Here is a 12,732-nt window from a genome sequence, read left to right on the forward strand (position 1 = left end):
CGCTGCGCTAACTGAAAACGGTCGCTACTGCCGACAAAAAACCCGCGGGAGATTTTTTTTTTTTTAACACGCCAGGGGAAAAAAAATCTCGCTAACAATTGAATACCCCCCCCCCATAATGTTTGAAAATCTATTTATAAATTGGAGGATGTGAATTTAAACAGTTACATTTCAGTGGACATTTCTTTTCAGTGAAATATCCCTTTTAGAGTATCTTTATATAAAAGAAGAGCACAGGAAAAGTTTCTACATTTACATAAATTGAATTTTCCCTGAATTATTCTTTAAAACCTGCAAGTTTAAGCGTAAGGTCAATTTTCCAGCCACTTGGGCAGTAAATCAGAGCCTTTCTTCACAGTCCATAATGGAACGGTGCTAATAGATTATCACATCACATTAAATCATTTATCACTGCTGAAGCTAAGCACTGTGAATAAGATAAAACAGTGTGATACAAGACAGGAGTCCTGTGGATAACAACAACTAAATGTGAAACATAAATGCATTTATACCAGGGCAGTTACTGGATTTGTCGGGGTTTAGTAAAATAACATGGCAGAAAACATAACTTTGGATACCTTTAGCTGTACTGTAGATGGCTTATAAGATAGACACGTTTATATACCACCCACCAGTAACAAAAAATGCAGGACTGGATTTCCTTTATGTGCCACCCTAGGCCTCTAGCTCTGCACCCACACTGTTTCTGCCCACAGCATTACACTGCCATCCCCACACAGGGGCAAAGGCAGGATTTGTAGTGGGGGGTTTCCTCACCATGCCACCAGTGGGCGTGACCAGCATGCATGGGGGTGTGGCTATAATATTAGACAGTGCTTGGCTGCACTCCAACACTTCCTAACCACATAATATACATGGGCAATGCTGCGTGCACTACTGTTAGGTGCAAGCAGAGCCGTGTGAAGCGGGGGCAGGGTCCAGCCACCTCAATTATACAGTGCCCCAGGCTTGGAGGGGGGTTTTCGGGCACTGGGAACCCCCCCCCCCTCAGTTTTCCCATGCCACATGCCCCATTAGTATAAAATAAATAAATGAACATTGGTTATCCTGAATGTTAGAGGGAATACAACGCCCCACAAAGAGCCACGGAGTGCATCCGGAGCAGCAGGGAAGGCACTCCACAGCGATCTAACATCACAGACTTCTCCTCGCACCCCGTATAGTTGCACAGGAATATCAGCGTTGTCCGGGTAGCATGGTACCCAGAAATGAGCACAGCCATGATTCCCGCCCCTAAGAGTAATGCATGAATCTAATTCATGTTATCCACACTGGCCATGCTGAACCCATGTCTGTCCAGTGTTCGCTTATGTACAGCAAGCTCTTTTTTCTTAGGGGGGGGCAATGCAATTCATTGCAAGATCCTGTAGGAGCCTCGCATGGTGTCTCACTGCGGGATGTTTGTACACTGATTATTGAGGTGCAAGCATAATAACCAGAAAAGAGCTCAGCGGTACATCGTGTGAGGCTCCTACGGGACCTTGTGCTGAATTGACTTTCACCCATAGGGCTTGAGTCGTTAAAGAGAGAAAAACAAAAAAATAGGAGTATGTTTGCTTCTGGAGAAACCATGTTACAATGCAAGGGGTGCAAATTACTTTATTATTTTGCACATAAGTTAAATACTGGCTGCTGTTTTTAGCACACAAATAATTGATAGCTTTATTTTTACACTGAAATTTAAAGTTGAACTAGGACATGCCCTACCCCAACTACAAATCTGTCCCCACATTTTAAATTTACCTCCCCCTTCCAATGCAACATGGTTTTGCCCGGGTGCAAAGGTACAATGACCCTAGTTTGGTTAAGCTTCACTGACCAAGATGTGAACGTGGCTAAAATAAAAGTACCAGAGATATGGGGATTGTGCATTATCCCTTTAACAAGTAGTCATTATTTATCAGCAAGACAAGAAATCCCTAACAAAGTTTCAGGGAAATGTATCTGATCATCAGCTGAAGAAAGGATTGCTACATCCTGGGTTTTTTTTGCTAATGAGCATGCATGACACTGTGAAAGCCTGAGCCGAACAAAAGGCATATTTGCACTAAACTAAATACACTGCACACCTGGATAGTTTGCAACTTGTAGATGACAAGTTGCAAAACTTGTAGATGAAAAATGAATTAAAATGCATTGAAGCAGCAAACTTTGTGAAAACCAATACTTGTGTCATTCTCAAAACTTTTGGCCATGACTGTACGTCCAATACATATGTTACCCAGTATTGTTTTATCTCCTTGAATTTCTTGATGATCCGATAAATGGTTAATTTAGATGCAATCTTACTAGCAGCAATATCCTTGCCTGTAAAGCCCTTTTTGTGCAAAAACAATGATGACTGCACGTGTTTCCTTGCAGATAACCATGGTTAACAGAGGAAGAACAATGATTTCAAGCACCACCTTCCTTTAAAAGCTTTCAGCCTGTTATTCTAATTAAATCAGCATTAGAGTGATTTCCAGTCTTGTGCTCGTCAACACTCTCACCTGTGTTAACGAGGGAATCACTGACCTGATGTCAGCTGGTCCTTTTGTGACAGGGCTGAAATGCAGTGGAAATGTTGTTTTTGGGGATAAAGTTCATTGTCATGGCAAAGAGGGACTTTGAAATTAATTAATTGCAATTCATCTGATCACTCTTCATGACATTCTGGAGTATTTGCAAATTGCCATCATAAAAACTGAGGCAGCGGACTTTGTAAAAAATATAATTTGTGTCATTCTCAAAACTTTTGGCCATGACTGTATTCTGCAGTGTCTTGTCTGTTAGAGCAGAGCGGACCTAGACCCGTATTCATATACAGACGCATCTTCAGATCAGCTCCTTGCTGAATCTGGATGTGCGTATACCCACTGTACGTATGTTTTCTTTAAAGAGAAACACACATTACATTTGTTTTGCATTTTTTCATTTGCATTTATACATGTTTTTTTATGTTGCTTGTAAAATAATGACTCCAATATGCTACTATGAAAACGCAAAAAAATGGTTCTAGCTATTATGGTGCAAACTACCTGCGGTCACTTATGAGTTAACTAAGGTCTTCTAGACATGACATGATGTGCAGTACCAGCTTTCTCCACTGTGCCTCAGCCTGTTCCTTGTTTCTCACCTCGCTCTATAACGTCGTCTATTAGACAGCTGTCCTGCTGTCTATGAAGCCGGCCCCCCTGACCACCACGTGTTTGCAGTCACACAGACTGCACAGCCCTTATTCAACCCTCCCTCTGTTTAACCTTCTGTTTCCCAAACTGCAGCAATAAACTAAATAGCCCCCCTTGCACTTCCAAAATGGGAATATTTTGCACCCAATCAGGGATGGAGAGACCCAACCAATCAGGAGCTTGGTTACATCCTGAATCCTGTTTCATATCTCAAGGATTCCTTGGCGAGGAATCAGTCATGTAAGGAGCTTTTACATTCCTCCTGGCTGTATGTATTTGCACGGATGCATGCAGAGAAGATGCTAATTCCACAGAAAGACAAGAAGCCAGGATTGGAACAAAGGGGGCTGAGCAAGTGATATCAATAGGAAAAAAATAATTAAAGCCCCTCTTCTCTCAAGTAACCTGGCAACACAGAATCAGCAATTCCATACAGTCCCCCTTTTCTGCATCTTGTCACCTCTAGCCGCTGCAGGCAAAGCGAACATCAAGGTGCCGAGGCTGCTGGGTCCATCAGCCGTGACAAATGCATTTCAATTAGCATCCATCACAATCCCGAGGCCATAAATTAGCCTTAAAAGTTCATCAGTCGTCTTCCTGCTGTTAATTACGCTGGGATGTCCTTTTCTGGGCTTTCATGCTGGATTATATCTGGGAGGTCTGGACTGGTTTCAGCAGTGGCTCGATCCCATATACAGTGTGACAAGTAGATTCTCATTAAAGGACATGAGAAGATTTATCTATTGCAAAGTGGTCCTGGCCACGTCTTTGGTGTGGGTGCTGGTGGATGTCTTTTTACTCCTCTACTTCAGTGAATGTAACAAATGCGACGACAGAAGAGACAGATCTCTGCTGCCTGCACTGAGGGGTAAGCCTTAAACTCTAACACTGTATGGTCACTTTGTATAGAAACTGCTGCAGACAAGGAACACCTTGTATCAAGCTCCAGGTGACATTGCAGAATGAATGTTATTGGGCAGAAGGCACAATATTGACATTATGCAACCTGGGTGCACCATATATTATTGACAGATACTCTGCAAAGTTATGGTTAGCAATACAATGTATCCATTCATCTGTAAAAACAAATATACTTTAAAAAACAAACAGAAATGATTACAAATGTAAACTATTTGCAATGACATATATATACATAAGATCCATTGTTCAATATTTGAACAAATCTACTCTTGGTTTGGTCAGGGGGATTATGTGGTGGTCATGTTAGCAACATGTGTAAATATGTATAATTGTGCACTACTGTGATGCTTTTATATAGCCATGAAGGTTTGTTGGACTCTTCTAGAATAATAGATTAACAGCAGAGATTTGTACAATCGACACACTGTCTTACTTGCATACCCCTAATGCCCTTTAAATGTGCCTGAGAAAAGTTGTTAACAAGGTATGTTTTGGGCTGAAGTATTCCTGGATTGTATTTAACTTGTATAAATATATTTTCAATCGTTTGTGTAAAACTTGTGTTACTAGGTGCATTACATATTTAAATGATACTGTACCTTGAAGTTGGTAACAGTTGGTGTTTTACCCGCCCAACATTATAACATTGTATAGATATAGGGTCATAAGCCTTGAGTGGTAGAACACAGAACAGGAAATAAACTTACAATAGGTTACTCATGGACAAAAAAAAGTACAGATGCAAAAAATTAAGATGACTTTACTGTCTTGTTTATTTTTGCAGATCTGAGCTGCTCTTTGTGATTAGAAAATTATGTTTAATTCATTCTTTGAATGCTGCCATATTTTTGCACAAGTCTGTGCCACTTGTCACATCATTGACTTGGTTGAGTATATCAAGTGTACTATTGCCAACAGTATACACTTCGGTGTAGTAGACATGTATTAAATATCTTGAACTAATTTATTTAATATTTTATATTATACCTAGACAATGAGAGCCAGTGTGATTGAATTTCCTTGGACCTCGGAATGTAGCACATTATCGTCTACCTTGCCTGGATCATTTCAATAGCTCTCAGACACAATCATTACAACTGATGTAATTAATTGCACAGTGGCATTTAATAGGTGCCCGTTGTAGTGTTTAATGCAACATCAAATTATATCCAGAACATTTGAAATGGATATGTGCATGCTACACTTCCCCCCACAAAAATGCTCTTAGTGGATGAGTTGCATAAATTGTCATTTTAGAAGATACACCAGTGCTTTTGGCATGTTTTAAAAGCCAAAATGAAAAGACAAATGTTCATTTATGTTTATCAAAGATAAACTAATCCAGCAAAGAAAACAAATAAAAGATTTCTGTATTGCAGGGATTACAGTCATCTCTGTCACCAACATTCACCCAGAAGATAGTCTCCGCATATAAATAATGTACACGGACGAACACATGTGTAATCCAAACACAGCAGAAAACATACATAATACATGCATTCTGCCATGAAAGACCTTAACAATCACATGTATTTCTAGAGCGAAGCATATAGGACAATATATTGCTGTATATGGATTTGAAGTATATTTGCAGTAAAGTCTAATTTCTTGGACATTTCAAGCAGATTAATGCAGCTTTTTACACTTTTAAAAGAGTTTAGTTTATTGGTTTGCTCCTGCAAATTCTACTAAATATAATGATTGTTTTCTGACTTCCTTCTGTGTTTTTCACCAAAGCCTTTACAGTATCTAGGTAGCCATATGTATTTTTTATTGTCATTGGGTACAACAAGGCTTGCTCCTGCTCAGTGAATTGAGTACAGTTATAGATGTAGAGTAGCATTGTGTCAAATCCAGAGGCAACTGAAATAAATAACTCTGGATGATATAATAGCTTTGATGCAACACATGTACACATTGTTTTTTTTTATTAAAGTCATCTATGATACCTGGTAATAGGGCTTCCTGTGCTCTTTGTGACTGTGCTAAGCACATTGCCTGGGTCGTTTTAATAATTAGATTATTGAATGGCTCCAATGCTGTAAAGCTATAATAACCAGTCTTCTGTGGCCCCCGGGTCTTTATAGAATGATCCTTTTCAAAGGTTTGAATATTAAAGACACCACCCCTGCGATATCTGTAGCAATATGGATGATTGGTCCGCTTTTGTGTTAAATGTGACACCAAAAAGACCTACAAGTCCAATAGTAATCCAAACGATGTTGGATAATTATCGTACATTTGGTAAATGCAGTCAGAAGATCATCATCATCATAAGCTATTTATATAGCGCCACTAATTCCGCAACGCTGTACAGAGAACTCGCTCACATCAGTCCCTGCCTCACTGGAGCTCACAGTCCAAATTCCCTAATACACACACACACAGACAGACAGACTAGGGCCAATTTGATAGCAGCCAATTAACCTACCAGTATTTTTTTGGAGTGTGGGAGGAAACTGGATCACTCAGAGGAAACCCACGCAAACACGGGGAGAACATACAAACTCCACACAGATAAGATCATGGTCGGGAATTGAATTCATGATCCCAGTGCTGTGAGGCAGAAGTGCTAACCACTAAGCCACCGATGACAGTATGACAAGATGGCAGTAGATTACCAGAATCGGGCTACGCTTGTTGTCTTCTTCTAAACGCACTGTAAGGCCCCAGTGACAATGGCAACTCAGCCCGAGCGTGATAAATATTTGTCCATTTTAGACACAATTGCAGAGCGTCAAATCACATATTTAATGTAAGTTGTTGCCTGAGTTTAAATCTTCAAGCTATTAAGTTATCAATGAGTTTGATATAACTGTCAACATTTTAAAAATAATGAGCAGCTAAGGTGTCATCCAAATCCATCCACTGGAAGGCCCAGAACAGGCTTCCTGTGTCAAAGTTCTGCCCAGCGTACACTAACGGGAGGTCCGGCCAGGACCCCAATCTCTCCATTAGACATCTCACACCCCTCTGTGAAGTTTTCGTCCAAATCCATCCAGTGGAAGGTCCAGAACAGGCTCCCGAGGTCAACGTTCTGCCCAGAGTACACTAACGGGAGGTCCGACAGGGACCCCAACCACCCCTGAAATCTGTTCAGGATCCAACTGGACCACTTTACTTTGGTTTTATCCCAATCGGTGCAGGGGTGTCCAAATGCATAACCGGGCAGACAAACAAACAAATGGACCAATGATTTTTATATATAAGATGACTGCTCATTAGGGAAGCACTGTAATTATTATCAGTATAGTGTGTTAATTATACTCAACCAACACAGACATCCTATGGCTGCAGATGACGGTGCAGATCGAAGTACATGGGTCATGTCCTGAACAGAAGTGGGATCTTTTCAAAAGTAGCATAACTGTGTATAATATGCATGGGAAGCATCAAAAAACCCACAATTCTCAGTTTTACCATATTCGAAGAATCTAAAGGGTATATTTACTAAACTGAGGGTCTGAAAAAGTGGAGATGTTGCCTTTAGAAACCAATCACATTCTAGTTATCATTAATTTACGACATTCTGCAAAATGACAGCTAGAATCAGATTGGTTGCTATAGGCAGCTATGGACAGCATGGTGGCTTAGTGGTTAGCACTTCTGCCTCACAGAACTGGGGCTATGAGTTTGATTCCCAACCATGGCCTTATCTCATACTTGCCAACTCTTCCGGAATGTCCGGGAGACTCCTGAAATCCGGGTAGGTCTCCCAGACTCCCAGGAGAGCTGACAATTCTCCCGCATCTGCCCACTTCCTAGTGAAGTGAGCAGATTTCAAGCCTCATCATTTTGGCCCACCCCCTGTGGTAAAAAGACACGTTTGCGTCATTACATCACAGGGTGGGGGCAAAATGCGGCAAATCACGGAGCCCTGCCCCCTCACGCCCACCTCCACGCCAGACTACCGGAGACCAATCTTCAAAGGTTGGCAACTATGCCTTATCTGTGTGGAGTTTGTATGTTCTCCCCTTGTTTGTGTGGGTTTCCTCCAGATTCTCCGGTTTCCTCCCACAATCCAAAAACATACTAATTGGCTGCTTTGAAATTGACCCTAGTTTCTGTGTGTGTGTGTGTGTGTGTGTGTTAGGGAATTTACATTGTAAGCTCCAATGGGGCAGGGACTGATGTGAGTGAGTTCTCTGTACAGCGCTGCAGAATTAGTATCACTATATAAATAAATAATGATGATGATAGGCAACATCTCCACCTTTTCAAACCCGCAGTTTAGTAAATATACCTCTAAGTCCCAGCTAGAAAGGACTGGTCCTTACAGCGTATAGGATAACACGATGCACTTCATTAAAGTACACTATATAGAATGTTGGGAAATAAAATATCATGCCAAGACTACGTTAAAAGTATAATATGGCACCCCAACCCTTTAGGTTACCCCCAGTCTAGGTGCAGGCCTTCACCATCACCCCGAACGCATACATCTAGTAAAATCATAGTTCTTTCTCAACATTTCTATAATAAATAATGGAAAATCTGCCCCAATCTGTACAAATAAGTAGTAAAATGATATTTTGGCCAAATTGCAGTATATCACTCTAAATAAATGTTTTGATGTAAATGATCATTAAAGAAATTTGATATTTTCTCTTTAACAGAATAGCAAGTTGAGTTATATTGTTATATATTTTAATTCCTAAAGCCACTCAGAAAACTGCCTCTATCGATGAACTAATGAACTAACGGAGCTTCTCATTCAGCTAACTGTTCTTTAATGCATTTGATTACAAAGGGGAGAACGCCGTGTCTGGAGCTTACAATGGTACAATTGCTCAGCTTTAATGGTGGCTGTCTGATAGAGAAACTTTTCTGGGGAACACACTGTACCGTGGGCGTGTCATACACTTCTTTTAATACTTTAGTTTCCTATAAGAAATTCACCAAAGCTCATCTGCTTTACTGTTTACTACCGAGGTGAATATCACACAGCTGCTTGTCTGCTTTTCATATTCCACCATGACTGTGCAGTTAATCAGATGTAATAAGACGTATTAGCATATGTTATTAGTCCTCCACTGCTTTACAAAATTAATTACATTTTTCAGCTGCTGATTTCTACTTTGCGCAATTTTTGGTAAAGGTGACAATGTATTAGGTACATTTGGAATACGAATTTACTAGTGTGGATTTTCTGTTCTTTTTTTCTGTTTCTTTTCATGACTGATAGTAGTTTTTTTGGGAGCTTATTGTGGGAAGTAAATTCTTATTAAAAAGGTAACACCTATAACCACTGCATCAAAAGCAGAATCAATGTGTGAGGGTCCTGACAGAAGGATTTGCATTTTATAAAGTCCTACATTTGTAGCCTGGTATTCTGTATACTATAGGTTATATAGGGTTCTTTATACTTCAATCACTGTGTTCGGCCACAGAACTGCACCCAGTGCGATTGTAGTGATGCAGGAACCTATGTAAGAAGAACACCGCTGGCTCTGAAGTCCGCTATGAGCAGTTCTTAATTATCACCCAAGAGGATAAACTGTAAAAGTCATTTAATCAAGTCCAAGAGTGACATAGCCATACTTTACAACTTTTCATTGTTGGCCTTTTGGAGATCCCAGGGGGAGGTGGGCGTGTGGGGGTGAGAATGTCCTGCTCTCCCGGGAGTCCAGGAGACCTACCCGGATTTCAAGAGTCTCCCGGACATTCCAAGAGAGTGCGCAAGTATGGACTGCAGAGAAAGCATCCTGCTGGTTTTTGGGGGCACCAAGCCAGGCTCATATTTGGGGAGTACAATAATTGGTATGACCAGAGGAAACCTACAGGGATTCCACACTGCTACAATCCAGGTCTTTAGATTGTAAGCTCTAGTGAGCAGGGCCCTCTTCCCTCATGTTTTCATTACCTATAACTTTTGCTTCCCAGCTACACTTCGCACCTCCTCCTTGGGCTCTCTGCCCCTTGACTCCACTCCTCCATTGGCTTTGCACCTCTTTCAGTGGGTTTGAAACTGTTAGTTGCGACCACACTAATGGGCACAGGTTTCAGCTTGCGCTGAATATACCCCTTACACCCCGTTACCCATCCAGGCTATCAGTAACTGTGTTGAGAGTTGTAGTGTTATTTGTTTACTGTATTGAGCTGTTACAACAAGCGCTGTTTTGTCGTTTGCCTCTGTACGGTGCTGCGGAACTCATGTGGCACCATTTAAATACAGTTAAATACATTATTAATAATAGTAATAATAATAATAAAAAAAGGTCCAAAGTGTACAGTTCATTGTCACCTGCCGCCAGCTGGTAGTTTGTTCTTTACATAGGTAGGATGTGCAGTCCTTCTCAAAGCTAAGGTAGAACTACACTCTATGCTAATACAAGTGGTTGCTTTATTACATGACTGTCTGTAAAGGGAAACAATAGAGCAGGCCTAATGGACAGTATGGTGGCTTAGTGGTTAGCACTTCTGCCTCACAGCACTGGGGTCATGAGTTCAATTCCCCACCATGGCCTTTTCTGTAAGGAGTTTGTATGTTCTCCCTGTGTTTGCGTGGGTTTCCTCTGGGTGCTCCAGTTTCCTCCCACCCTACAAAAACATACTGGTAGGTTATTGGCTGCTATTAAATTGACTCTAGTCTCTCTTTCTCTCTGTGTGTATAAGTTAGGGAATTTAGACTGTAATCTCCAATGGGGCAGGGACTTATGTGAGTGAGTTCTCCATACAGCGCTGCAGAATTAGTGGCGCTATATAAATATTATCTATTGATGACTAGCGGTCCTGGGTTTTATTCTGCTGCACATTTTAATTTCACTTGTTTCTGATACGCCTCTCTTTTTCACCTGTAATAGTTTTAGTAGTATCTGTATTTGGTAGTCGCCAACATGCTAGGTATTAATACTAGTGTGTAGAGGAGACCAGATCCGGACAACCCAGCCTTTCCGTCAGCTACACCTGGTTATGGCAAAGTTGCGATTCACTTGATTAAGTAATTGATGGTGTTAAGTTTAAATACAATGTACAATAATCCGGGGGAGGGTTAGATTAAGTGGCTCCTGGCCACTCTACCGAACAGGTTGTCATCAATAGCAAGGGACTCAATCAATGCAAACACTTGTATGAAGATATAACTGTTATCTTTACAAAATGCTTTTGCTAATGACCTTGATAGGAGGCTGAGAAAATTCCTCCTCTGACCTACTCTAATATAGTACCTGCATACAATAAACAGATTAGGTACATGTCAATGTATTTAGAGAATGTTCTACATGCATGGGGATATATTATAAAGGCAGCTCTTCTATTCTGAATTCATATAATGAAATTAGTTCTTTTTTAGAAGCATTGTTTGGAAAAAAAACAGGATTCCTTGTTCAGATGTTCAGCAGCTGTTTTATCACAAGATTGCAATTTCTCGTGAATCATGAAATGATTTTGTTGTGCTCTACAATGTGCATCCTGATTTCTTACAACATGAAAATAAGTCATTTGAATGAAGTGCTATTTTCAGTTTGATAAAAGGGGATTTAGTGGCATTGTACTGATAAACCCCCTCCCCCCAGATGAGAGAGATCTGATGTCAGGACCCTTGATATTCAGTAGATGCTCACCCTCCATAGACTGTCTAACAGCCGATTTTCCTGCTGCTGATGGTAGGAGAAATTTTAAACTTTGCTTTTCTGACACACAGCGGCTTGTAACTTGTCCAAGACAGTCTTGAAATGTTTTTAAAGCAAATATTGGCCAGCAGGGCCGCCATCAGGGGGGTACGGGGGGTACTGTTGTACCGGGCCCAGGCTCACCAGGGGGCCCGGTACAACAGCTTAGCACAGACTTACCTGGGGCCCGCCGCTGGTTTCCGCTATTCTGTCTATTCTTCCGCTATTCTCTGCCTGTGACAGATCACATGATCGCAGGGGGAATGATTCCTCCACCCCTGCGATCGGATCCTGGTGCCTGGCTGTCATGGGGGGGCCCGTACTGGGCCCGTACTGGGCCCGATTTTTTTCTGAAGGCGGCCCTGTTGGCCAGTGTTCTTGGTACAAACTGCAACGTGTCAAAAGAGATGAATTTTTGAAGTTCTACTTCCAGGAAAATCATCAATTAGACAGCCACCCGAGTGATGACCGGGACCCCTGCCGCTCTGCCATCTGGGGCAATATAATATTTTGGGTTTATATTTTCTTTAGTGTTTAGCAGTCCAGCCCCGTTGGCTCTTAAATGGCCATAACAAAGAGATTCTGATTACATTGCTGTTGTCTTGACAGTGAAAATGCAAACAATGGCCATTATTTCAGGGCTGTACGAAATGCACCTGAGAGCCCCTCTCGCCATCTCTTCAGTGACCTGTTCCACAGCATCATGCTTAGAGACTGCTTGGCTGGCACATACAGACTTTCATAGGCAGTAGCAAAAACGCCCATGCAAAGAGCGATGAGTGATGGATTTCATTTAACTAGATTACCTCTGTTGTTTGCATTCTGGATGGAACAGCAAAAATTAATAAACTACATGTCAAAAAAGTAATTTAATGTTGAATATTTCCTTGATTCTTGTGTTTGTTTGTTCCATGTCAGGAAAGGACTGGTCTTGTGACCATGTGATTTACCATGATTCGATTAGGTCCCTGTCAAAGCTTGAAGAAGCCTATACAACGTAGACAGTGGAGGTA

At 41.2% G+C, this 12,732-nt stretch overlaps 1 protein-coding gene across 7 annotated transcripts in view; it reads left to right on the top strand.

Moving 5' to 3' along the window:
* The first annotated feature begins 3,325 nt into the window (after positions 1-3,325).
* The window catches only part of GALNT13 (polypeptide N-acetylgalactosaminyltransferase 13), a 208,430-nt gene continuing 199,023 nt past the window's right edge, over positions 3,326-12,732 (top strand). For 2 of the 7 annotated variants that reach the window (XM_075180906.1, XM_075180907.1), the window contains exon 1: positions 3,334-4,056. In XM_075180906.1, the coding sequence (XP_075037007.1) occupies positions 3,915-4,056 (142 nt within the window). In that variant the 5' untranslated portion in view covers positions 3,334-3,914. Of the gene's footprint in view, positions 4,057-12,732 lie in introns of all 7 variants that reach the window. The other 5 variants (XM_075180900.1, XM_075180901.1, XM_075180905.1 and 2 more) reach the window with 5 other exon arrangements.

This window comes from Mixophyes fleayi, chromosome 7 (assembly GCF_038048845.1).
Source record: "Mixophyes fleayi isolate aMixFle1 chromosome 7, aMixFle1.hap1, whole genome shotgun sequence".
NCBI classification, from domain to species: domain Eukaryota; kingdom Metazoa; phylum Chordata; class Amphibia; order Anura; family Limnodynastidae; genus Mixophyes; species Mixophyes fleayi.